This window comes from Phytophthora ramorum (assembly GCF_020800215.1).
Source record: "Phytophthora ramorum isolate Pr-102 chromosome Unknown Phyram_PR-102_s0011, whole genome shotgun sequence".
NCBI lineage: Eukaryota > Oomycota > Peronosporomycetes > Peronosporales > Peronosporaceae > Phytophthora > Phytophthora ramorum.
This window is the reverse complement of record NW_027150657.1, coordinates 1102797-1128688: the sequence shown is the minus strand read 5'-3', so window position 1 is coordinate 1128688 and position 25892 is coordinate 1102797. Positions and strand designations below refer to the sequence as shown.

Here is a 25892-nt window from a genome sequence, read left to right as displayed (position 1 = left end):
GTCGGTGCGATTGGAAACGGGGTATCCGTACCCGAGATCGATCAGCGCTCTCGGCATCATCGAGTCGAAGCTGTAGTGAAAAGGGAGTTGAGCAGTTCGGTTGAGTGACTCGAGGCGAAAGGTGAAGTGAGGAGTGCGATGTCTTCACTACATTTGAAGCCTGTCCTCTCGACAGCGAATGTTAGCACTGCTTTCTCAGTCACGTTGAGTTGGGTACGAGGCTTGACAAAGAGAGATTACCGCGATGCAACGTCCAACTGTAGCGTAGGGATCTGAGGCACATTGGGCGCATCACGTCGCTCTGGACAGCGTTACCGGGAACGAAAGCCAGACGTCTTGGTCGCATTGCGATCGGCTGAGGCGAAATGTTGGTGATCAGTTCGGACGCACCACCCTACATGTACATGGAGCTGTGTCCTAAGTCCGGCAACAAATAATAGTCACTAAGCTTACCAGCCTTCGCAACTCTACTTTGATGAAGTGGTGGTTGATTGCAAAGGCCGAGATCAGATACCAGATAAACGACGCCGTGCACCTGCCTGGCCTGACCAAGAAGCAGCTCTGCACTTTTCAGCTTGACACAAGGCAGAACCACCAAATAATTTGCCCGTGTTCAGTAGTCGCAGGACCGGAGTAAGCGCCTAAGCGTCGTCAACACGACGTTAGTCGGGTACATACGCTCGCAGAGACCACGATGAACACTACCGCAAAACTCTTATCGAAAGACACCCCTAGAGGCATCTGCAAATAAATAACAGCTGCATCACTCGGAATTTATTTATCAAGGATATTTTCCTGAATAGATTACGGTCACCTCGCTGGTTCAGACCCAGCTCACCTGCTACTGCACGTGCCTTCATCTGGAGCATGAGCGGAGACACTGGTACGCCCTCGCGCCTCAGGTCCCTTATCCAAAAGGCTAGGTAGTCCTCCTCCGCCCGAAGAAGAATGCAGCCGACGCCAGATCGTGGTTCCTTGCAGAGGTGCCCGTTGCCTTGGGCAACTTGTTTGGCGATGTCATCACGGGCTTCAAACCACTTGTGCAGTTGCCGCTTCTTCCGCTTTCGGGCTTCCGCTTGGAGAGAGGGATAGAAGCGTGTTACTGCTGCTGCCATGCCGTTCTGCTCGACGAAGCTATTACTAATATACTTGCGCTGGTAGCTGATAGCAGTGCGAAGGCACTGGCTTGGCGAAGCCTCGAAGCCTTTCACGCGTGGGCGGCTTCCTCGGGGCATTCTTGCAGACTGAGTAATGGCGAACTGCAGTGCTGATGAATGGCTAGCTCGCTGCGTAACCTATCGACTGGTGGTAATTTATCTCCGGGGTGCCTTTCGATATGTCATGATAGATGATCAAAATGGAGTAACCTGATAGGTTGATATTTTTTAACCGTCGCCTGCAAGGGGTGCCTTTCGATAAGAGTTTTGCGGTAATCGTTGTTTGTTCCGGTAAAGCCGGGGCATCCTCCTCCATTATTCTCGCGGGCAGTGCCGCTTTCGGACCTCCCTGGCACTCACGGATGCAGCACCGCCCACAAGCCGTTCTCCTCCTCCGCAATTAACGCGGCCAGCACATGTATTTTCAATTGTTGCAGCACTTGAGCCGTTTTTCATTGCATCACAAGAGCTTTCAAGCCCACCAAGCCCTCATGTCATCTCCGCACACAAGGAGTGAGTCTCCAACCGATGCTTACTACACGACCCAGCTAGACCAAGCCGACGTGCACCAGCGTCGAACCGTGTTCCCCATCCGCACCGACCCATTGCAAGATGACAAGGCCATCGAGATCAAGCTCCTGAGCGTGGCCCGACCCCACATGCGAGCCTTCCACTACGCCTGGTTGTCCTTCTTCTTTGCCTTCTTCGGGTGGTTCTCCATCCCTCCGCTCATGCCCACCATCAAGAAGGAGCTCGGACTCTCGGCCGACCAGGTCTCCAACTCCAACATCGTGTCCGTGGCGAGCACCATTCTAGGGCGAGCCGTGGGCGGACCCATGTGCGACCGCTACGGCTCACGAACCGTGCAGGCGGTACTTTTGGTCGTCGGAGCTATCCCCGTGGCTTCTGCGGCCCTCGTGACGAGCTACACGGGCCTGATGTTCGCTCGGTTTTTCATCGGTCTCGTTGGGTGCTCCTTCATCGCCACGACGTACTGGACGTCGACCATGTTTTCCAAAGAAGTTGTGGGGAGTGCGAACGCCCTGGCCGCAGGCTGGGGGAACCTCGGTGCTGGAGCCACGACGCTGATCACGCCTCAGCTGTTCAACCTCGTGACCACGGGCGGAGCTCTGTCGGACGACATGGGCTGGCGTGTTGCGCTCCTCTTCCCGGCAGTCTTCATGGTCCTCATTGGCGTCGCGCTCTTTTTCAACTCGGACGACTGCCCGCAGGGACAATACAAGGACCTCCGGAAGAACCAGGCCATCTCCCCTGCAGCTATGAATCCTGCCGTTGGGCTCCTACACGTGGCCAAGTTGCCTGCCACGTGGATTCTGGCATTTCAGTACGCCTGCTCTTTCGGTATCGAGCTGCAAGTGCACAACGTCCTGAGTCTGTACTACTACGAGGATTTCGTTCACCCGAACTGTGATGCAAACTCGGATGCCAACGCGTGTCGCCGACTGACGCAGAGTAGCGCCACACTAATCTCGTCGCTCTTCGGGTTAATGTGCATCTTCGCACGAGCGCTGGGCGGATACCTCTCGGATGTTGCAAGCCGCCGTCATACCATGAAGGGCCGAATCGCTGTGCAGTTCGTGCTTTTTGCTGGCCAAGCAGTCTTCCTCTATTGTTTCAGCACCACCAAGAGCGTCTCGACTAGCATTCCGCTGCTGATTTTCTTTGGCATTTTTGTTCAAGGCTGCACGGGTAGTACGTTCGCCATCGTGCCGTATGTACTACCGGAGTTAACAGGAGCTACGTCGGGTTTTGTTGGCGCTGGAGGAAACGTGGGTGCACTCGCTTGGGCTTTCCTCTTCAAAGGAGTTGGCGATCGGCAGAAATCGTTCGCGTACCTCAGCATCTTCGTCGCAGTGGCTACTCTGTCATCCATTGGCATTCATGTCAACGGTGAGCCGACGCTGTGGAGCAAGGAATTCCCAGTTAATGGAAGCTCGCGAACTGCGGACGATGAAGCACTTAAGAGTGTGAAGTAGATGGTTTACTTCTACATGTAGTACGGGGGATATGTGTATGGTAATGCCGTAAAGTTAATTGATAACGCCTACAATTCCGGAAGTTACACCAGTGCGTCTTGGCGATACGTAGGGCCGTAGGTGCTGCCAGTGCACGCCTGAACAGAGATACCAAAATCTATTAGGAGAGGAATGCTCCACTCCAGCACACGAACCCGGCTGAACCATGAGATAAATACTACCTCGCCAGCGAGCATGGCAAATTGAAGCGCGATTCGTCCTTTCATGTCAAAATGGCGGATTTGCCACCTCGGACAAGTAGCCCCGCCCCCACAGCACCAGTAAAAATGCACATCAAGCCACAGCAGGATGATACCAGGCTGGCCTTTGCCTGTGTGAGCAAGCGGCAGGCATTTTCATCGGTCTCCGAGTTACACCCGTCGAACACCAAAACAGTATGCGTACTAAAATGCGATGACCCACGTTACCGCCGCCGGCATGAAATCGACGTAGAGCTCTCTATGAGATCGGCGTGGTTCGTTTTCAAAATCCACGTGGGGGCAGTCGAATTGAAGCCCAGCCAAAGAAGGCGATGGAGAAGGTAATGGGAAGCTCTCATGTGAGGGCGCGAAGCTGAAGAACCGAATTTCAGTGCTATTTCTCCTTGAAGGGGGTCTGTTGATAGGTCGTAGCCGCACTCTACATGTAGTTGAAGAAACCTTCCTTGGCCATTTTCAGGTGTTGCAGTAATGCATTAGACGTACTGGCTGCTGCTGGTTTGCGGCGGGATCGCGTACAGGCGAGGACTCTCGTCGTCGATGTGCGCTGCCATTGCAAAGTTCGAAGTAAAAACAAAAGTGAACGAGTCTCAAGCAACGTCATCTCGTAGCTTCAACATCGTGTTACGGTGGGTTGCCCACAAATTTAGTGGAAAGGAGACCATCGTCAGTTGGTGGAGCACCGAACGATATCATTGCCGCTTCCTGTATCTCGGGTCGTCGGAGATTTTGCTGAGCTGCTCATTATGGAATGGCAGCCAATTGAGTTCAACTGGACTGAACTTGAGTCGTTAGACCGACGTACTGCTACGTATAACACCAACTTCCAAAGCCTTATACTTGTTCGTCCAGTGTGCCCGTCCTTAGTAAGGACTCTTTGCATTCTAAGGGGACAAAATCGACTGAGCGCTGCTGAGTCCACATCTCGAGCATCCCACGCAATTTTTGTGTTTGTACATCTGACTACAGACAATCCTCTCCTTTGTGATAGCGTCGGGAACCACCACATTATCACTCGCTGGAGTTATTACAAGGCAGAAATGTGCCGTAAAATTGGTACATTTGAACTTAACAGCTCTACAGCGTCGACGTACAGCAGGCAGTACTGTGGAGCATCGAGAGCTGGAACGCCCTGCTTCCCAGCGTCTTCAGTAACTGCTGGAAGAAGACTGGCTTGCTTGACTACTACACGTGCGAGTACGCCGAGCCGGGCGTGGAGGATGACATCGTGAACGAGCTGGCAGAGATGCTGACGCGTCTCCACCCCTCGAATCCGATGTCGGTTGAAGAGCTGCTGAACCCACCGGACGAGAACATCCTCGCGGATGAACCAACGGACGAAGATTTCTGCCGGGTCGAGTCTTCAGAGCGCGAGAATGGGTGCGGTCAAGATGTCGGTGATGGCGGTATCGAGGACGAAGAAGAAGAAAGCACTTCTTCAACCTATCCAACGCCCGAAAACCTGTCCACAGAGGAGCTGAAGGAGCGTCTTCAATGGATAGCACAACTTTTCGTTACCGCCGGTGCGATGGGGGTCCGTTCAAGGGACGTTATCGGGCTTCGAACGATGCAGCGAGTATTTAGAGAGGAGCTTGCGTGTAGACAAGGCCACAAGCAGCAAAAGTCGATGCTCGACTTCTTCGGACGTCCTGCACCAAATGGACCTTAGCAATAGTTAAGCACCTTTGAATAGTGATAATGACGTGTTTTGTATCACAAACCAGTAACTAGAGGGTAGAGGTATATTTGACTCGTGCTTGTATGGTGACGGTCATCGGGAGCCCTCCCCATATCTCTCCGTGGAGGGTATCACTACTCAGGATATCACGACCGAGAGGATTGTCTGTACGACATGTGCCTTTGGCCCGCCTACAACTACAATAAGCGTACAATACATACAATTCACACATAAAAGGCATGGATGGTCTGGTTGGTTTGACGGCGCGTGTGTTTTGAGGGTTCACGGCTCCACAGTGATCGCTCGCCCTTCACACGGATGCAAGCTGACGAGATAGCCGCCCCCATGACGAAGAAGCTCAGATATCGGAACGACAATGCGCGATCTCCTACAAGCTTGAACAGAAATCCCCAAGCGAGGCCGCCCATGTTTCCACCCGCACCAACAATTCCAGACGCCACGCCCGTGTAGTCCGAGCAAATGTACGGCACAATGCCGTACGTCGTACCGGTCGAAGCCTGCGCGAAGAACCCAAAGGCGACCAGGCAGGGGATACTCCACTCCACCGCATGAGCATGGCTGTACGTGTACAAAAATGTAGCTTGGCCTGTGAGGCACATGAGCTGAGCAGAGATTCGGCCCTTCATATCCCAATGCCTGTTGCTCACGTCCGAGATGTAGCCGCCAATCGCTCTTGCAAACAGGCACATGAGACCGAAACAGGACGAGATGAGACTGGCTTCTGTCTGGGATAGCAAACGACAGCTATCCGCGTCCACAGCAGGGTTGCAACCCGATTTCTTGAAATCCTCGAAGTAGTAAAGACTGAGCACGTTGTGGACTTGGATCTCGACGCCAAAGCTGCATGCGTACTGGAAAGCGAGAATCCAGGCGACAGGCTGTTTGGCCACCGTCATGAATCCACGAAGCAATTCGCCTTTGGGTCGTTCAGCCATCACGTGCGTTTTCTTCATCTCCACGTAGTTGCCCTGTGGACAATCGTCCGAGAACAAGTACGTGCACACTCCCACGAGAATCATCACTAAAGCTGGGAAGAGCAGTGTGACTCGCCAGCCAACGTTGTCAGAAATGTCGCCATGCACCGTCACCAGGTCGAAAAGCAGCGGTGTGATAAGGTACGCTGCGCCAGCGCCCATGTTGCCCCATCCGGCAGCAATAGCGTTAGCGCTCCCAACGACTTCTTTCGAGAACATGGACGACGTCCAGTACGCGGTGGACACGAACGAACATCCGACGAGCCCGATGAAGAATCGGACGCACATGAAGCCGACGTAGTCGGTGGCCAGAGCAGCGGACGCCACGGGGATGGCCCCGATCACTAGAAGCGCAGCTTGGACACTACGGGCGCCATAGCGATCGCACAGAGGGCCAACCAACAGACGTCCGACGATGGTGCTGGCCAGTGAAATGATGTTCGAGTTGTCTACTTGGGCTTGAGTGAGCTTGAGCTGCTTCTTGATGGTAGGCATGAGCGGAGGGATGGAGAACCAGCCGAAAAACGCCACGAAGAAGGACAACCACGCCAAGTGGAAAGCTCTCATATGAGGACGCGCGACGCTAAACAGCCGAATCTCCGTAGCCTTGTCAGCTTGCAACGGGTCGGTGAAGAGCGAGAACGACGGACGGTTGGACGAGTTGACTCGGTGATGGAAATCACGACGTCGGTGAGACACAGTGCTTGACGCGACTTGGTAGCTCGCAGTATCCGGCTTACTCTCGGGGAGTTCCAAGTCCACGACGGTGATGGTTCTTGCGCGTTCAGTTCTGTTTGCAGGATAAGTTCCTAGCTCCTGCAGCGTCGGTGCGAAGCGCTCGGGCGCTTGTCGACTATTACTTCTCGATGGAACGCGCCACTGGGGGGCGAAACTCGTGCTGTAGTCCATGATCGGCGACGGTGCCTTCACGTGAGCGATACTCGAGGACTTACAAAGTGACCATGAGACCCCCCCCCTGTACATACCCAGGTACAGCCGGTGTTCACTAGCAGTGACAGCCATGTAAACATCGAAGGAAAATGCCTTGGAGCTGAACTTGGAGTCGGAGCTGATCCTTTCCTTCGACTTCGCGAACGAAAAGCAAGCTGCATCCGAACCGACAAAGAAGCTGTTTCCTTAGTCGTTGATACTGCGCTCAGAAAGCAACTGTTAATATCAATCACTGCAGCACTCAAAGCAGTGTCGATGTCCGGCGCGAATGGACTTAGCTGAACGTTGAGGGCGTCATGTGTGTCTGGTAACCTCCTTCGGTGGAACTAGGCCCGTGACTAAGTGTCGATTTGATCGTGTGGAGCTCTCAAGGTGTGAACAGGGATGCAGCTGAAAGGGCAAGTCGCATGGGGTTCAGGTGGCGGAGAACAATTCAGAGCTCCGTCTTGATGGTGGCGTCCGGGGGGGGGGGGGATATGGGCGTCCTCGCTTGGGGATCTTTGTACACGCTCGTAGGAGATCGCACGTTGTCGTTCCGATAATCTTATGTGAGATTCTTGTGGGGGCGGCTATTTCGTCAGCTTGCATCCGTGTGAAGGGCGATCGATCGATCGCTGCGGAGTTGTAAGCCCTCAAAGTGCACGCGCCGTCGAACCGACCAGACTGTTCAGTCTCTGTGTGGCAGTTGTTTGTAGTGTAAGGCCTTACACCTTTTGTAGCGGGCCAAATGCAGTGAAGAACGTAAGAATCCATGCACGTTGTTTCATAACACAATCGATCAAAGCAGCAGGGCGATGCTGGCGCTGGCAGCGTATTCACAAGTTGAAATCGCGTCTTGTATACGACCACGACATAGCCTTTATCATCATACCTATACTTGCTTGGCTGTTGTTGCTGTGGTGACTCATTTCAACCATACTATCTTGAACGCGTCAGCGAGGTTTGCCACCAATCCCAACCCTGAAGTTGTTCCTCAAGAACTTGTCATCGCAGCCTCGGACACTCAAGCCAGACTCACGCTGGACTCGAAACAGCCATTGGTACGCGGTGAGCTATCTCAATTAACGAGCGATATCGTCCACGACAATGCCAATTGATTTCTGCAAGAGCATGCAGGTCGTAGTGTGCTCGGCCTCTGGGTCCATGTTGTCGCGAGGCTTTAGTGCAGTTCAGTACTTGAGCCATGGCGAATGCGGTGTCCACAGCAAACCTGTTCACTAATGGCTGTTGCAACCGGCTCACCGCACACCGGGGCAGCTAACGAAACGGTCGAAAGTCCGCCCTGCCAAGTGCTCGCCTCGCCAAACCAGTCTCTGTCTTGATCTACTGCGGTACCGCGTGCAATGGGACGACCCACCAATATGCAGAGTTAATCGCTGTGGGTAGCTCACTTTGCTTTCTGCTCTCCAACTCACAAGTGTCTACCTTGAAACCATGGCCCGGGACGATTACCACGTCGAAATGCAGACGCCTCACGATGCGGAGGCTGGGGGCTTCCGTCGACGCACGAACTTTGACATCAAAACCGACCCGGAGCAAGCGGACCGCGCCACGGAGATCAAACTCTTCAGCGCTGCTCGTCCGCACATGCGCGCTTTCCACTTCTCGTGGTTGTCCTTCTTCATCGCCTTTTTCGGCTGGTTCTCCATCCCTCCGCTCATGCCCACGATCAAGAAGCAGCTCAAGCTCACGCCTGCGCAAGTGAACAACTCCAACATCGTGTCGGTGGCCAGCACCATCATCGGACGCGTAATTGCTGGTCCGATGTGTGACAAATACGGAGCGCGCACCGTCCAGACTGTGCTTCTGGTGCTGGGCGCCATCCCCGTGGCCTCGGCGGCCTTCGTTGTCAACTACAGCGGCTTCATGGCTGTCCGCCTGGTTATTGGACTCGTCGGCTCGTCCTTCGTGGCTACGGCGTACTGGTCGTCGGTGATGTTTTCCAAGGAAGTCGTTGGCACGGCGAACGCCTTCACCGCTGGCTGGGGCAACCTCGGCGCTGGGGTCACCTACCTGATCACCCCGCTGCTCTTCGACTTGGTTACCATAGACGGAGCGGTCTCGGACAGCTACGGCTGGCGTATCACTCTCGTCTTCCCCGCCGTCTTCATGGTCTTCATCGGAGTGATGTTGTACTTCCTCACCGACGACTGTCCGCAAGGCAACTACGCCGACCTGAAAAAGGCAAACGCCATGAGCATCGCAGCTACCAAGCCCGAGATCGACATGAAGAAGGCGCTTTGGGCGGTAGCGAAGAAACCGGCCACGTGGATCCTTGCGCTCCAATACGCCTGTTCCTTCGGTGTCGAGCTCCAGGTGCACAACGTACTGAGTCTCTACTACTACGAAGACTTCAAGCGCTCAGACTGCGACCCATCCACGGCTGCCGACGCATGCCGCCTGCTGACTCAGACCAAGGCGGGTCTCATCTCGTCGCTCTTTGGTCTCATGTGCATTTTCGCGCGTGCTGCCGGCGGCTACGCTTCAGATGTTGCTAACAGTCGCATCGGGATGCGAGGCCGCATCTTGACGCAGTTTGCAGCCTTCGCGGGGCAAGCGTTGTTCCTGTATCTGTACAGCACGACGCAGCACCTGGCCGCCAGCGTCCCGCTGCTCATCGTCTTCGGGTTCTTCGTGCAGGCGTCGACGGGCACAACGTACGGAATTGTGCCGTACGTCCTGCCGGAGTACACCGGTGCGACGTCGGGTATTGTGGGTGCCGGCGGCAACGTGGGCGGACTGTGCTGGGGCTTCCTGTTCAAGGGCGTGGGCAAGCGCGCCTTGGCCTTCAAGTACTTGAGCATCTTCGTTTCGGTGGCGGCCCTGGCCACGGTGGGCACACACATCGACGGAGAAGGCTCCATCTGGTCCACACCACCAAAGAAAAACCTGGACAAGGACAACTCGGTCCACGGCAGCGTCGCCCCTACCGAGGCCGACGACAGCGTGCACCGCCCCATGCACATGTAGCGATCCCGCAGAACCTGCGACGTGTGCTAAGTGCTCCGTCCTGATGTAGACATTATGTAGGCGTTAAGTCAAACATTAAGTTCCACCATTTTTCAGTATCCGAAATCCAGATGACGCGTGTCCGCCGCCTGCTGCTGCTGCTCGCGCTCGTGTGCATTGTGGCGCTCGCCGCGGCTGGTAGAGACTACTACGAGGTGTTGGGCGTGGCTCGCGACGCATCGACGGCCGAGATCAAACGAGCGTTCCGCAAACTGTCGCTCAAAGTAGGACCGCTCTGAAGCTAGAACACCTCCCGATGGACCCCCCTAACTTTGTACCATATTATAGCACCATCCAGACAAGAACCCGGGGGACGAGAGCGCCGCCCAGAAGTTCGCGGAAGTGGCCGGCGGTGGGTCCCGTCCTCATTTATTTTATTTTTTATGGCATTTTATACTGATGGGCCCTCTTTTTTTTTATACAGCCTATGACGTGCTGTCGGACGAGGAAAAGAAGACCAAGTACGACCGCTACGGAGAGGAGGGGCTCGCCAATGCGGGCGGAGGTGGCGGCCATGACCCGTTCGACATTTTCTCACAGTTTTTCGGCGGTGGGCGCCAGCGCCGAGAGCACGAGCCGTCCCGCGGCCCAGATGTGGTGATGCCGCTGCGAGTGTCGCTGGCTGATCTGTACAATGGCAAGAGCCTTCAGTTCTCCATCCGTCGTGAGGTACAGTGGGGAACGCTGTAGATGAGGTGTGCCAGTACTAACGGCGACGTTCGTGGTGTGTCGTAGACTATTTGCCATCATTGCCATGGCAAAGGAGCAGCTCATGACGAGGACATTCACGTGTGCTCGGAGTGCGGCGGACATGGTGTGAAGATGACGACGCGGCGCGTGGGTCCGGGCTTCATCCAGCAGTTCCAAACGACGTGCGAGAAATGCCACGGCAAGGGCAAAATCTACTCGAGCACTTGTCCAGTGTGCGGTGGTCGCAAGGTGGACATGGCCGACCTTAACTTTGACGTGGATCTGGACAAGGGTACGCCCGACGGATTTGAGGTCGAACTGGAAAATTACGCCGACGAGATTCCGGGCCAGCCGGCAGGTCACGTGCGGTTGCAGGTGCTGACCGCGCCGCACCCGGTGTTCACCCGCGAAGGTGACCAGTTGTGGATGGACATGGACATTTCTCTGCGCGAGTCACTTGTAGGGTTCAACAAGTCGTTCATCCATTTAGACGGACGGCGGGTGGAAATGGTGCGCGACGGAATCACGCCACCTCGGTTCGTCACTGTGCTCAAGGACGAGGGCATGCCCAAGCAGCATTTTCCGTCCGAGAGAGGCCAGTTGCACATCAAATTCCACGTGCAGTTCCCAGAGTCGCTTTCGGATGAGCAAAAGGTCGGCTTCCGCGAGTTGTTTTCGATGAAGTAACGGGCAAATCAAATTTAGTCGGCGCTGGCATGAAAATGCAGCACGACACTCAAGACAACGTACTCTTTCAGGCATCTTACGTTCCATCCCGTCTGGTGCTGTTCCGCACTCCTGACTGGTGTGCTCGACAAAGGAAACACCAGAAGCAGGTACCCATTGGAATTGCAGAAACTAACCCATTGTATTCATGATACTGTTAGCTCCCAATGGACAACTACTACTCCACTACAGCTTCTATTACTGCAGCACAGTTTGGCAACAAGAACCAGATTCGCGGACTCAAGTCTTGAAGTGCTCGCTACCTGTTGCTTACTTCTCACGACGAGAGTCGTACTCGGCCAGGATCTCCTCGGCCGACTTGCCCGACGTCTCCGGCACCAGCTTCAGAGCCAACAGGAAGAAAATCGCCAGCAGCACCACGAACGGAACGTACGCGTAGTCGTCCAGAGCGTCCGAGATGTACGGGTAAGCCACACCCACGATGAGGTTGCACAGCCAGTTGATGCCGATGCACAGCGACGACGCGCTGGCACGGATCGAGTCCGGGAAAATGTCGGCCGTCATCACCCACACGAGCGGGCCCAGCGTCACGCCGAATGCGATCACGTACAGCGCCGTGAACACAATCGACAGAGCGGACACGTCCACGATGAACGCCACCGTCATGAGCACCGACATGATAAACATGCCAGCCAGACCCCACAGGATCATGTTGCGCGCACCGAAGCGGTTGGCCAGCACGCCCGTGAAGAAGGCGGGCCAGATGTTGATGAAGTCGATGATCAGCGTGCCCACGCGCGAGTCCGAGATGCCGGCGTCCGAGAAGATGCTGCCAGAGTAGTAGAACACGGCGTTGATACCCGACAGCTGCTGCGCGCACGATAGCATGATGCCGCCGAGAAGCTGCATGCGGTAGCGAGGCGCGAACATCGACTCCTGCTTGGGAGCAGCCAGACCCTCCTCCGCGGTCTCCGCCTTCTTGCTCACCTGCAGCCACGACAGGGCCGTCTGCACGTGCTCCTCGCCGTACAGGCGAGCGATTACCTCCTTCGCCTCCTCCGTGCGGCCCTTGGTCAGCAGCCACGCGGGACTCTCAATGCACATGGACGGCGCCAGCACCATGTAGATCACAGCCAGGATGCACGGGAATGCAGCCAGGTAGCGCCAGCCAGAGCTCGTGTTGGCGAAGAAGAAGCAGATCGCGGGGAACAAAATGCCGATCGTCGTGAAGATCTGCAGGCCCAGACCCAGCGTGTTGCGCATGTGCGGCGGCGACAGCTCGTTCACGTACGCACCGATGGTGCCCGTGGCAGTGCCCGACGCCAGACCGGCGATGAGACGGCCCGCGGCGAATGCCCAGATGTTCGACACGGCGGCTTCCACCACGCCGCCCACGAACATGAAGATGCAGTTGAGCATCAACGTCTTCTTGCGGCCGAGACGGTCGCTGAAGTGGCCGCAGCACAGCGAGCCGATCATGGCGCCGAAGATCCACGCGTTCACGGCGAACGTCCACTCGAGCTTCGAGTGACCAGGGAACATGAGGCACGTGTCCTCGGCCACGGGGCGAGCATTGCACTCGTCCGTGTCGTTGTACTGCGACAGGTTCGTCTGCGAGGTGGACCAACCGCTCTGGAACGGCTGCAGCCACGACAGCAGCGCACTCGTGTACAGGATGGCCTTGGGCTTGATGAGGCGCGCGGCGGCCTTGTTGGCCTCGTCGAACGCCGTCGTCGGCGCCTTGGGCGTCGTGGCCTCCGTGTAGTTGTCAGCCATCGTGATGGATCGCTTTCTTGCCTTCTTGATGCACTTGACTCGATTGTCGGCTGTCGACTGCTGGATCAAATGGAAAGTGAGCGACCGACACATGCGTAAAAGTCGGCGCTGTTCTGCTGCGAGTGCACGACCTCCACCTCGGCATCGACGCTGCGGTGTGGATCGGTCCGAGCGAGCAGGGAAAGGCTCACTTGATTTCTGCTTGGCCGAGCGACCGCTGTGCCCCGCTCACGTCTTTTTGCGTTTCTCGCCCCGTCCAGTGTCGCGCGAGCGAATTGAGCTGACAAAATTGTACCAGACCACTGCACCAAGCGCCACTTGACAGAGGCTTTTGTTATCACAAGACGGGCGGGGCGACATCAGTCAGCTTGAACCTGGTGGCCTGGAGGCTGCGGCAGCCGGGCCGAGATAGAAATGGCATCGATGCCTCCACTGGAGCAGGGCAGAATTGCACGGCGCCGACGGACGCCTGCAGAGGCTAACGATCGCGTCGAAGTCGACGGTGCGTCTCGGTGCTGATCTCTCTGCGCGCGAAAGAGGTGTCTGTTGCTACGTGCATGTACACATATGTTTATACTGAAGTTCGTGCAGCGAGCTCGTCTCTCGACTGAGAGCTCCTTGCTCTTTTGGCAGCGGCGGCGAAGGAGCCCGGAGAGACCATCGGCCGCTCTCTGGCAGCTTCAAGGACGAATCATCTCGATGATACTTTTTGAAAGTCGTTTCTGAAGTTTGTCCTTCTTTGCGCGGTCGGTTCCGCGCTAATAAGTCGGTGATGATGCTACCATAAAATATGACAGACCGACTCCGTCGTCGCTCGGAGCACGCTGCGGCAAGCACAACTGCAGAGCCATCGGCGATACAGGAGACGTGTATGGTCGATTAACGCAACTGCTTTCTTTACTGCATGTACCTGACACTCTAGTCTTCGCGGGTGATGAAGAACATGATCGCTGCTGGCGTGGAGGTGGCGGAGACCACTTCAACTCGGCCCCACTGCCTTTTTAGATCATTAATCATTATAATAACTCTCATGTATATAGTGTCTGGGTTAATTTAACGAGCGGTTCTGTAGATACGCCGGTTGGTCCTTGCCGTGCGCCGCGCGCACTGTACTAGGCAGTGGTCACTCGGCCACTCACTGTAGACACCCGAGCAACGGCAAAAGGCCAGCAGTCTGCCAAACTGACGCTACCACAAACACAAATGGCCCCTAGCAGCGGCTCGTGAGTTGATAAAGATCAATTGATTGAAGGTTCAAACAGAGAGCGATCGTGTGCTGCTCTGATTCCGAGAGTCATCCCGTGTGTGTGAGCGTTGTATCCAGGCAAGGGACGGTTAGTATCGCCTGCGACAGGTGCGAACGTGAGTGAAGTGTGAAAAAGGCTGTTTGAAGTTCGCGCCCTGCAAACACATAGCCGGACAAAACTTCAGTCTGCCACCTCCACGCCAGCAGCGATCATGTTCTTCATTACCCGCGAAGACTAGAGTGTCAGGTACATGCAGTAAAGAAAGCAGTTGCGTTAATCGACCATACACGTCTCCTGTATCGCCGATGGCTCTGCAGTTGTGCTTGCCGCAGCGTGCTCCGAGCGACGACGGAGTCGGTCTGTCATATTTTATGGTAGCATCATCACCGACTTATTAGCGCGGAACCGACCGCGCAAAGAAGGACAAACTTCAGAAACGACTTTCAAAAAGTATCATCGAGATGATTCGTCCTTGAAGCTGCCAGAGAGCGGCCGATGGTCTCTCCGGGCTCCTTCGCCGCCGCTGCCAAAAGAGCAAGGAGCTCTCAGTCGAGAGACGAGCTCGCTGCACGAACTTCAGTATAAACATATGTGTACATGCACGTAGCAACAGACACCTCTTTCGCGCGCAGAGAGATCAGCACCGAGACGCACCGTCGACTTCGACGCGATCGTTAGCCTCTGCAGGCGTCCGTCGGCGCCGTGCAATTCTGCCCTGCTCCAGTGGAGGCATCGATGCCATTTCTATCTCGGCCCGGCTGCCGCAGCCTCCAGGCCACCAGGTTCAAGCTGACTGATGTCGCCCCGCCCGTCTTGTGATAACAAAAGCCTCTGTCAAGTGGCGCTTGGTGCAGTGGTCTGGTACAATTTTGTCAGCTCAATTCGCTCGCGCGACACTGGACGGGGCGAGAAACGCAAAAAGACGTGAGCGGGGCACAGCGGTCGCTCGGCCAAGCAGAAATCAAGTGAGCCTTTCCCTGCTCGCTCGGACCGATCCACACCGCAGCGTCGATGCCGAGGTGGAGGTCGTGCACTCGCAGCAGAACAGCGCCGACTTTTACGCATGTGTCGGTCGCTCACTTTCCATTTGATCCAGCAGTCGACAGCCGACAATCGAGTCAAGTGCATCAAGAAGGCAAGAAAGCGATCCATCACGATGGCTGACAACTACACGGAGGCCACGACGCCCAAGGCGCCGACGACGGCGTTCGACGAGGCCAACAAGGCCGCCGCGCGCCTCATCAAGCCCAAGGCCATCCTGTACACGAGTGCGCTGCTGTCGTGGCTGCAGCCGTTCCAGAGCGGTTGGTCCACCTCGCAGACGAACCTGTCGCAGTACAACGACACGGACGAGTGCAATGCTCGCCCCGTGGCCGAGGACACGTGCCTCATGTTCCCTGGTCACTCGAAGCTCGAGTGGACGTTCGCCGTGAACGCGTGGATCTTCGGCGCCATGATCGGCTCGCTGTGCTGCGGCCACTTCAGCGACCGTCTCGGCCGCAAGAAGACGTTGATGCTCAACTGCATCTTCATGTTCGTGGGCGGCGTGGTGGAAGCCGCCGTGTCGAACATCTGGGCGTTCGCCGCGGGCCGTCTCATCGCCGGTCTGGCGTCGGGCACTGCCACGGGCACCATCGGTGCGTACGTGAACGAGCTGTCGCCGCCGCACATGCGCAACACGCTCGGCCTGGGCCTGCAGATCTTCACGACGATCGGCATTTTGTTCCCCGCGATCTGCTTCTTCTTCGCCAACACGAGCTCTGGCTGGCGCTACCTGGCTGCATTCCCGTGCATCCTGGCTGTGATCTACATGGTGCTGGCGCCGTCCATGTGCATTGAGAGTCCCGCGTGGCTGCTGACCAAGGGCCGCACGGAGGAGGCGAAGGAGGTAATCGCTCGCCTGTACGGCGAGGAGCACGTGCAGACGGCCCTGTCGTGGCTGCAGGTGAGCAAGAAGGCGGAGACCGCGGAGGAGGGTCTGGCTGCTCCCAAGAAGGAGTCGATGTTCGCGCCTCGCTACCGCATGCAGCTTCTCGGCGGCATCATGCTATCGTGCGCGCAGCAGCTGTCGGGTATCAACGCCGTGTTCTACTACTCTGGCAGCATCTTCTCGGACGCCGGCATCTCGGACTCGCGCGTGGGCACGCTGATCATCGACTTCATCAACATCTGGCCCGCCTTCTTCACGGGCGTGCTGGCCAACCGCTTCGGTGCGCGCAACATGATCCTGTGGGGTCTGGCTGGCATGTTTATCATGTCGGTGCTCATGACGGTGGCGTTCATCGTGGACGTGTCCGCTCTGTCGATTGTGTTCACGGCGCTGTACGTGATCGCATTCGGCGTGACGCTGGGCCCGCTCGTGTGGGTGATGACGGCCGACATTTTCCCGGACTCGATCCGTGCCAGCGCGTCGTCGCTGTGCATCGGCATCAACTGGCTGTGCAACCTCATCGTGGGTGTGGCTTACCCGTACATCTCGGACGCTCTGGACGACTACGCGTACGTTCCGTTCGTGGTGCTGCTGGCGATTTTCTTCCTGTTGGCTCTGAAGCTGGTGCCGGAGACGTCGGGCAAGTCGGCCGAGGAGATCCTGGCCGAGTACGACTCTCGTCGTGAGAAGTAGGTGGTCGATGAGTGAGCAAGTAAGTGCGGCTGAGGTCGCACATGGTGCCGTTATGCTCTGGTGCATTGTTCGTAGCTGATGCTCAATTGCTATGTAGATACATACAGCAGAAGCTGACACTATAACGAAGTTGTGTTGTAGTAGTGAAACGAATATATCTATGATCTAAGATCTCAGCATTGATTTGTTGTTCCTTCTTCGAGCAGCATACTTCAGGTTTTCAGAGTGAGAGGCAATCGACTCACTTTCATGAAAGCCTTCGGGAGAGGGAAAACATCACGAAGTATTCACTGATTGCCAACGCCCGCCGATTATGCGGCGAGTGCTGCAACGAGTTCTTTTTCTTTTCAGACACCGCGGTTGGCCAACGAGGACCTGGGGGCCGGGGTGGAGCAAGGCGCGCAGCAGCGCCTCCTCCCCCCCTTCATAGTATAACTCAATATTTACATTTACACATCCGCTGACTTTGAAACGTAGCTTGGTCGTATGGAGTCTTTGATAGTAGCGTGCCAATTACTATCTGTTCGTACTAATAATTTAGTGATAAGACTGGACTATTACATACCATTCCGAGCATTCTAATTGGTAGACTAGCTAGTACTATTGTAAGTTTCAGGCATGTTGGCACAGCCTAGCCATTTCATGACGAGTTGTTGGACTAAACATGACGAAATAACGTCGAACGAGTAACCCATTTGAACGGCTTGACGAATTCAAGAAACGAATTAAGAAATGTGAGAACGAAAGGCACACGCGCGTAGTGCCATTCGTTCAGACTATTCACTAGCCACAAGCCTTTCTACAATGAATCAAGACGAATTGGCCCTTTCGAAGACGAGATGCATTTTTATTCAAAGCGACTCTCGAGAATACATGAACGATTTGTTCGACGAATAAAGGCTTCACAATATGTGAAACGTACAATAATATGTGCTTAGTACTAAGACTAAACATATTCTTCCCGGATAGCGGTTTAGTACATGCAGTGCTATTATAATAGACTTAGTCGTCTGTAATTTGTCCATCTTGATTCTCCTACGATGGAATCAAGTGGGCCTCGTAGGGTGAATCGAGTACACTCCTGGCCAAAAGTATACGAACACCCCTACTTTTACGAATAACTCGGCTTCTAGCCAGAGTTGAAGACTGCGCGTTGGATATGTTTTGTGGAATACTGTAAGCGTTTGTTGGTTTGGACTAACGCTGCGGATTTCAGCTTCTGCTGGGTACCTCACATACATAAAACCACTTTTGGCTGGTGGCCAAAATATACGAACAGAAAGCACTGAACAACATCCCATACAAATTCCTATATTGATGATGGGTGCAGGAATGATGGTAACTAGTAGTGGGTCTTGTTGCCCTTCCTTTCGATGACTTCGATGCACCTGCGAGGCATGGAATTGATCAGCGTCGAAATAGTCTCCGCAGATATGTTGTCCCAGGCCGTGTGCAGTGCCTTCGTCAGAGAGGTCACGCTATCGTATTGCCTTCCATTGCGGTAAACATCCCGGGACATGATTGCCCAGAGGTTTTCGATTGGATTAAGGTCGGGCGATCTTGCAGGCCAATCCATCACTTGCACGCCTTGCTCTTCAAAAAAGGCTTTCGTCTCCCGCGAGGTGTGTATAGAAGCGTTGTCCTGCTGGGACACGAAATCTACTCCGTAGTGTAGGTGGGCGAAGGGAAACAAGTATTCTGACACTGTGTAGATATAGTGTTCAGAAGCTTGCCTACCAACGAGCACAGCTAGCTTGGTTTTCCTGGCGGTACTGAAGCCACCCCACACCATCACGGACCCACCACCCATTTGCCGCCTGTTTGTTTGGCGGGGAGGCTGGCGCAAATCTCGCCAGTAGTTCTGGAGGCCATCAGGGCCGTCCAGGTTCCACTTCTTCTCGTCAGAAAAGATGATCTGCGCCCAGTCGTCAGGTCGGATGGCCATTGCCTTCGCCCATTTGAGCCTGTCCGCCTTGTGGGCCGCCGAGAGCTGCAGCGTGTTCTCCATCTTGGAGTAGACTAGCCCGTCTACTGCCGAGATGGAGTGCCGAACCGTGCGTGTGGAGCAGTCCAGCGACAGCTGGTCCTTTAGCTGGGTCGCCGAAAGCTCTCCCTTGGCAGCCGTACGAACGAGGCGCCGCAGCGTTCTCTCAGACAGTACTTGAGGCCTCCCTAGCCTTGCTTCTTCTCGTTTAGGGTTCTTCGAGCGTCGAATAACGCGCAGAACAGCGTCTGGCGAGCGGTGCGTCTTGCCGGCGATGGCGCGAACTCCGACTCCAGCTTCGTGCAGCCCTTGGATTCTTCTTTTCTCTTCGTCAGTCAGCAGCTTGCCGTTACCATCAATTCAAGAAATGAGCGCAACGAGCGGTGCCCCCTGCGTCCCAGCCTGCGACCATCACGGGCCATTCAAAATTTTCACGTCAAATGTATACGAATTTGTATGGGATGTTGTTCAGTGCTTTCTGTTCGTATATTTTGGCCACCAGCCAAAAGTGGTTTTATGTATGTGAGGTACCCAGCAGAAGCTGAAATCCGCAGCGTTAGTCCAAACCAACAAACGCTTACAGTATTCCACAAAACATATCCAACGCGCAGTCTTCAACTCTGGCTAGAAGCCGAGTTATTCGTAAAAGTAGGGGTGTTCGTATACTTTTGGCCAGGAGTGTAGTGTTAATACTTTTGCAGAATTCGCAGTTTAGTAGAACTAAGACTAATTTTATTTAGAGACCGGGCAGGTATTAAACCCAAGAATTCCCCACTGCTAGAATATCAAACCCAGTCTGGAATACACCGGTATCGAAATTTGTGCACAAAAGTAAATCCAGAGCTGCTCCGTGCGAAGTCGCGGCTTTGTGACAGCTATTTGGGGGAGAAGAGGATCATCTATTTCGTTAGTCATTGCTAGCTATAGACTCCTGTATCGCTTGGGGCGTCGAAGCCCGAGATCCCTGGGGGCTTTTTAAGCCCGGAAATTCTTTATCTAGACCGGGTGATTCGGCATGGCACGCATGGAAGCAAGAGGGTCACCAAGTCTTCTGTGATTTGGTGCTTGAACGGAAACGCAACGGGCTCGCCAGCCCCCAAGCGCTGTCAGTGTGAAATCTTGGACATGAGGGGGACACCAGGCCCCAAGCGCTGTTGGTGTTGAGCTGAGCACGAGGGGTCACCGTGTCCTTGCGCCTTGGTAGCGAGTCTCGAGCACTAAAGGGTTTACCGGGTCCTCTGTGCCTTGGCAGCGATATCTCGATCGCGACGGCTCCGCCAGGTCCGTCGCGCCTTTTGGTGTTGATCTTGAAAACGCGCAGAGGTCACCAGGCCCTACACACCCAGGCCGATTCTTGTGTGGCAAACGCCAGGCAGGTAGCCGACACCGTGCCCGTCGTACAGAACTCACCTCCTCACTCCATCTCGGCCCCACGCGGGGGAGTTCGCGCTGAGAAGAAAGATCCGGATCCGGAGGCGCCGAAGATGAACCCTGAACCACTTGTGCCCTTTGGCGCTAATTGCGACCTGTCCAGCTATTTGCCAAAGGTGGCGAAGGCTTATACGTCCAAGGTGCGACCTGCCCCATCGCGCAGGCGTAGTTGTTTGCTTGCAACTTGCACAATGGAGGCCAGCATACTGTTGAGGCATCACCGCTGCGGCCACATTTATAATGCAGCATCACGTTTATATATAACAGTGCCCGTGTCAATGCCTGAAATATCATGCCTACCTGTAGCATCAAATGTGCGAGCCATCTCGACACATGAACCTACGCGCCAAAACAGTACTAATAGATCAACAAGAAAATACTCTTTCGTGATTCACGAACCGATATGGTGTTTAATCCTGGCTGGAGCAATGGGAGGGTTCACCATTGCCTAGCATGATACATGTATTGGTTGCTACTAGCAACCAACACATGTAGCCACCCGCATGCAAATGGCCTGCCTGGACGACTACGCAGCTGCAACGCCTGACGCCGGCTTGCCCGGGGACAACGCGTAACGTTATGCATCGAACCTGACCTTCAGGCTGAAGCACATTCCGGGGTTGACTGCACGGTGCCTGTCGTTTCCAGACAAACAACCAAGACAAACTAGCCTTTTTCGTCGACCTACCAACCAAGTAGACTCACACAACCAAGTAGACTCACTACACACCAGCGCAACCATTCACCTCCTCACAACGTGAAATGCCAGGACGTATTAATACTGCAAGTGGCCATATCATAAGAAGAGGATATATTCGTACTAACTTACTACTGGCTCACCCCCTGACGAGAGCAAACCTTCGCTGTCACCGAATGAAATTGCAGATCAAAAGCTAACGCCACACTACTACTGCACACAACCGAAGCTCTACTGCTCGCGGCGCGAGTCGTACTCGGCCTGGATCTCCTCGGCCGACTTGCCCGACGTCTCCGGCACCAGCTTCAGAGCAAGCAGGTAGAAGATCGCCAGCAGCACCACGAACGGAACGTACGCGTAGTCGTTCAGAGCGTCCGAAATGTACGGGTACGACACACCCACGATGAGGTTGCACAGCCAGTTGATGCCGATGCACAGCGACGACGCGCTGGCACGGATCGAGTCCGGGAAAATGTCGGCCGTCATCACCCACACGAGCGGGCCCAGCGTCACGCCGAACACGATCACGTACAGCGCCGTGAACACAATCGACAGAGCAGACACGTCCACGATGAACGCCACCGTCATGCCGATGGACATGACCACCATCCCCGACAGGCCCCACAGGATCATGTTGCGCGCACCGAAGCGGTTGGCCAGCACGCCCGTGAAGAAGGCGGGCCAGATGTTGATGAAGTCGATGATCAGCGTGCCCACGCGCGAGTCCGAGATGCCGGCGTCCGAGAAGATGCTGCCAGAGTAGTAGAACACGGCGTTGATACCCGACAGCTGCTGCGCCATCGACAGCATGATGCCGCCGAGAAGCTGCAGGCGGTAGCGAGGCGCGAACATCGACTCCTGCTTGGGAGCAGCCAGACCCTCCTCTGCGGTCTCCGCCTTCTTGCTCACCTCCAGCCACGACAGAGCCGTCTGCACGTGCTCCTCGCCGTACAGGCGAGCGATCACCTGCTTGGCCTCGTCACGGCGACCCTGGGTCAGCAGCCATGCAGGGCTCTCCACGCACATGGACGGCGCCAGCAGCAGGTAGATGGCAGCCAGCACCACCGGGAACGCGGCCAGGTAACGCCATCCAGAGCTCGTGTTGGCGAAGAAGAACGTGATGGCCGGCACCAAAATGCCGATCGTCGTGAAGATCTGCAGGCCCAGGCCGAGCGTGTTGCGCAGGTGCGGCGGAGACAGCTCGTTGATGTAGCCGCCGATGGTGGCCGTGGCCGTACCCGACGACAGACCGGCGATGAGACGGCCCAGGGCGAAGAGCCAAACGTTCGACACGGCCGCCTGCACGACGCCGCCCACGATCATGAAGATGCAGTTGCCCATGAGGGCCTTCTTGCGGCCGTACTTGTCGCTGAAGTAGCCGCAGCACAGCGAGCCGACCATGGCACCGAAGATCCACGCGTTCACGGCGAACGTCCACTCCGTCTTGCTGTGGCCAGGGAACATGAGGCACGTGTCCTCGGCCACGGGGCGAGCATTGCACTCGTCCGTGTCGTTGTACTGCGACAGGTTCATCTGCGAGGTGGACCAACCGCTCTGGAACGGCTGCAGCCACGACAGCAGCGCACTCGTGTACAGGATGGTCTTGGGCTTGATGAGGCGCGCGGCGGCCTTGTTGGCCTCGTCGAAGGCGGTGACGCCGCCGGCGTTGGGGGTAGAGGTTTCTGCGTAGCTGCCCGCCATGCTTTTGAAACTAAGTTTGTTGCTTGGTAGCTGACTTGCTTAGTGCTTGTCCGAATGGGAAGTGAGGAATGACCCGATCGGCCGCGCGCGACCCTGGGCTCGAAGGAAGCGACTCGCGTGCAGTGCAACGCGGTCTGCAACGCTGGCTGCCATGGCTCTTGACTGGACGAGAGACGGCCGGCCGCTGCGCTTCAACCGCGGGCTGTCTGAGTCACGAGGCCCACTTGATTCACTTGATGGAGCATCGACGATTCTGCTTCGTGCTCCCGCCGCTCTCTCTCTCTCTCTTGAGAGGCTTGCGCGGGTAGAATTACTGCGTTTCCGTGTTCTACCGGATGTATGTTGGCCGTGGCTCCTGGACGATTGGAACGTGGCCATCTGCAATGTGACAATGTATCTTGAAGTTTGCCGTGGCGGTCGAATAAAAGCGCAAGTTCAGTTGACAGGAGAGCTGGCACCGCCAAGGAGGCCCTTGGCGCCAAGTTGGCGAGGGCGATGGGTGGTCTTGCGGCTGCATACTACTTCACTTGAAGTATTTAATATCGAGCTCTACAAAGTATTATCCACGGTCACCGGGGCTATTCTTATATTCCAGGGAGGTCATATCAATAATTGAGGGTCTGGCACGATACTGGTGCTGCAGACACCCTCCGAGCATCGTTCCATGACGCCTGCCTGCATCTACCGGATCGTGGTGCAGCTGGAGACGGTCTCAATCCAGTCGGCATGTCTGCAAAGCCAATTGCAATAGCTCATCACCAAGGCAAGACTCTTTCTTGATTCAAGAGCCGTTATGGCGCCCCGTCACATTATCCGGGATATGCCACCTGGCGGATCAGGAAGGTTTCGTCCCGAGACTTGTAAGGCAAGTACTAGTAACAGGGTATCCGGATACTCGTATGGGGGTTCAACGAGGTCAAGCAACCAATACATGTAGCCACCCGCATGCAAATGGCCTGCCTGGACGACTACGCAGCTGCAACGTCTGACGCCGGCTTGCCCGGGGACAACGCGTAACGTTAGGCATCGAACCTGACCTTCAGGCTGAAGCATATTCCGGGATCATAGTTGGCTATGAACACCCAAGCGAATATAAAAGATAGACAGAATCCATGGCCACCTCCACCGTAGTCCCTGACAATGGCTTGGTGTATTCGAAGTTAATTGGCCGCCACGTACTACCTAGGCATCACATTGTACCACAGCAGTGATTGCCCGGGGACAACACGTAACGTTATGCATCGAACCTGACCTTCAGGCTGAAGCACATTCCGGGGTTGACTGCACGGTGCCTGTCGTTTCCAGACAAACAACCAAGACAAACTAGCCTTTTTCGTCGACCTACCAACCAAGTAGACTCACACAACCAAGTAGACTCACTACACACCAGCGCAACCATTCACCTCCTCACAACGTGAAATGCCAGGACGTATTAATACTGCAAGTGGCCATATCATAAGAAGAGGATATATTCGTACTAACTTACTACTGGCTCACCCCCTGACGAGAGCAAACCTTCGCTGTCACCGAATGAAATTGCAGATCAAAAGCTAACGCCACACTACTACTGCACACAACCGAAGCTCTACTGCTCGCGGCGCGAGTCGTACTCGGCCTGGATCTCCTCGGCCGACTTGCCCGACGTCTCCGGCACCAGCTTCAGAGCAAGCAGGTAGAAGATCGCCAGCAGCACCACGAACGGAACGTACGCGTAGTCGTTCAGAGCGTCCGAAATGTACGGGTACGACACACCCACGATGAGGTTGCACAGCCAGTTGATGCCGATGCACAGCGACGACGCGCTGGCACGGATCGAGTCCGGGAAAATGTCGGCCGTCATCACCCACACGAGCGGGCCCAGCGTCACGCCGAACACGATCACGTACAGCGCCGTGAACACAATCGACAGAGCAGACACGTCCACGATGAACGCCACCGTCATGCCGATGGACATGACCACCATCCCCGACAGGCCCCACAGGATCATGTTGCGCGCACCGAAGCGGTTGGCCAGCACGCCCGTGAAGAAGGCGGGCCAGATGTTGATGAAGTCGATGATCAGCGTGCCCACGCGCGAGTCCGAGATGCCGGCGTCCGAGAAGATGCTGCCAGAGTAGTAGAACACGGCGTTGATACCCGACAGCTGCTGCGCCATCGACAGCATGATGCCGCCGAGAAGCTGCAGGCGGTAGCGAGGCGCGAACATCGACTCCTGCTTGGGAGCAGCCAGACCCTCCTCTGCGGTCTCCGCCTTCTTGCTCACCTCCAGCCACGACAGAGCCGTTTGCGATCACTGCTGTGGTACAATGTGATGCCTAGGTAGTACGTGGCGGCCAATTAACTTCGAATACACCAAGCCATTGTCAGGGACTACGGTGGAGGTGGCCATGGATTCTGTCTATCTTTTATATTCGCTTGGGTGTTCATAGCCAACTATGATCCCGGAATATGCTTCAGCCTGAAGGTCAGGTTCGATGCCTAACGTTACGCGTTGTCCCCGGGCAAGCCGGCGTCAGACGTTGCAGCTGCGTAGTCGTCCAGGCAGGCCATTTGCATGCGGGTGGCTACATGTATTGGTTGCTTGACCTCGTTGAACCCCCATACGAGTATCCGGATACCCTGTTACTAGTACTTGCCTTACAAGTCTCGGGACGAAACCTTCCTGATCCGCCAGGTGGCATATCCCGGATAATGTGACGGGGCGCCATAACGGCTCTTGAATCAAGAAAGAGTCTTGCCTTGGTGATGAGCTATTGCAATTGGCTTTGCAGACATGCCGACTGGATTGAGACCGTCTCCAGCTGCACCACGATCCAAAAGGAAGTTGGGCTACGAGCTGCGGAGAGTTGAAAGCTTAGAAGACGGCTTCGGGCCGAGATTGCAAAACCAAAAGTGAGATTGAGTGAGTGAGTTTTAGCTGCTAGCCTGCCTCCTACGCTCTCTTGTCGGCAAAAAGAAAAACGTCCATGTGGGGACTCGAACCCACACCCTTCGGATCAAAGACCCGGCACT

At 55.5% G+C, this 25892-nt stretch overlaps 4 protein-coding genes across 4 annotated transcripts; 3 read left to right on the top strand and 1 right to left on the bottom strand.

The window, feature by feature from the left end:
- Positions 1-1648: 1648 nt before the first annotated feature.
- KRP23_11179 (High affinity nitrate transporter 2.5) lies at positions 1649-3154 on the top strand (the record flags this gene model as incomplete). Its single annotated transcript, XM_067881706.1, has 1 exon — positions 1649-3154. The coding sequence occupies one exon, from the start codon at positions 1649-1651 to the stop codon at positions 3152-3154; it is 1506 nt and encodes a 501-aa protein (XP_067740991.1).
- A 2159-nt stretch (positions 3155-5313) lies between these two features.
- KRP23_11178 (High affinity nitrate transporter 2.5) lies at positions 5314-6993 on the bottom strand (the record flags this gene model as incomplete). Its single annotated transcript, XM_067881705.1, has 1 exon — positions 5314-6993. The coding sequence occupies one exon, from the start codon at positions 6991-6993 to the stop codon at positions 5314-5316; it is 1680 nt and encodes a 559-aa protein (XP_067740990.1).
- A 1476-nt stretch (positions 6994-8469) lies between these two features.
- KRP23_11177 (High-affinity nitrate transporter 2.2) lies at positions 8470-10005 on the top strand (the record flags this gene model as incomplete). Its single annotated transcript, XM_067881704.1, has 1 exon — positions 8470-10005. The coding sequence occupies one exon, from the start codon at positions 8470-8472 to the stop codon at positions 10003-10005; it is 1536 nt and encodes a 511-aa protein (XP_067740989.1).
- A 110-nt stretch (positions 10006-10115) lies between these two features.
- Positions 10116-11421, top strand: KRP23_11176 (DnaJ protein ERDJ3B; the record flags this gene model as incomplete). Its single annotated transcript, XM_067881703.1, has 4 exons — positions 10116-10268; positions 10333-10396; positions 10469-10713; positions 10780-11421. The coding sequence occupies 4 exons, from the start codon at positions 10116-10118 to the stop codon at positions 11419-11421; spliced, it is 1104 nt and encodes a 367-aa protein (XP_067740988.1).
- Between the last annotated feature and the right edge of the window lie 14471 nt (positions 11422-25892).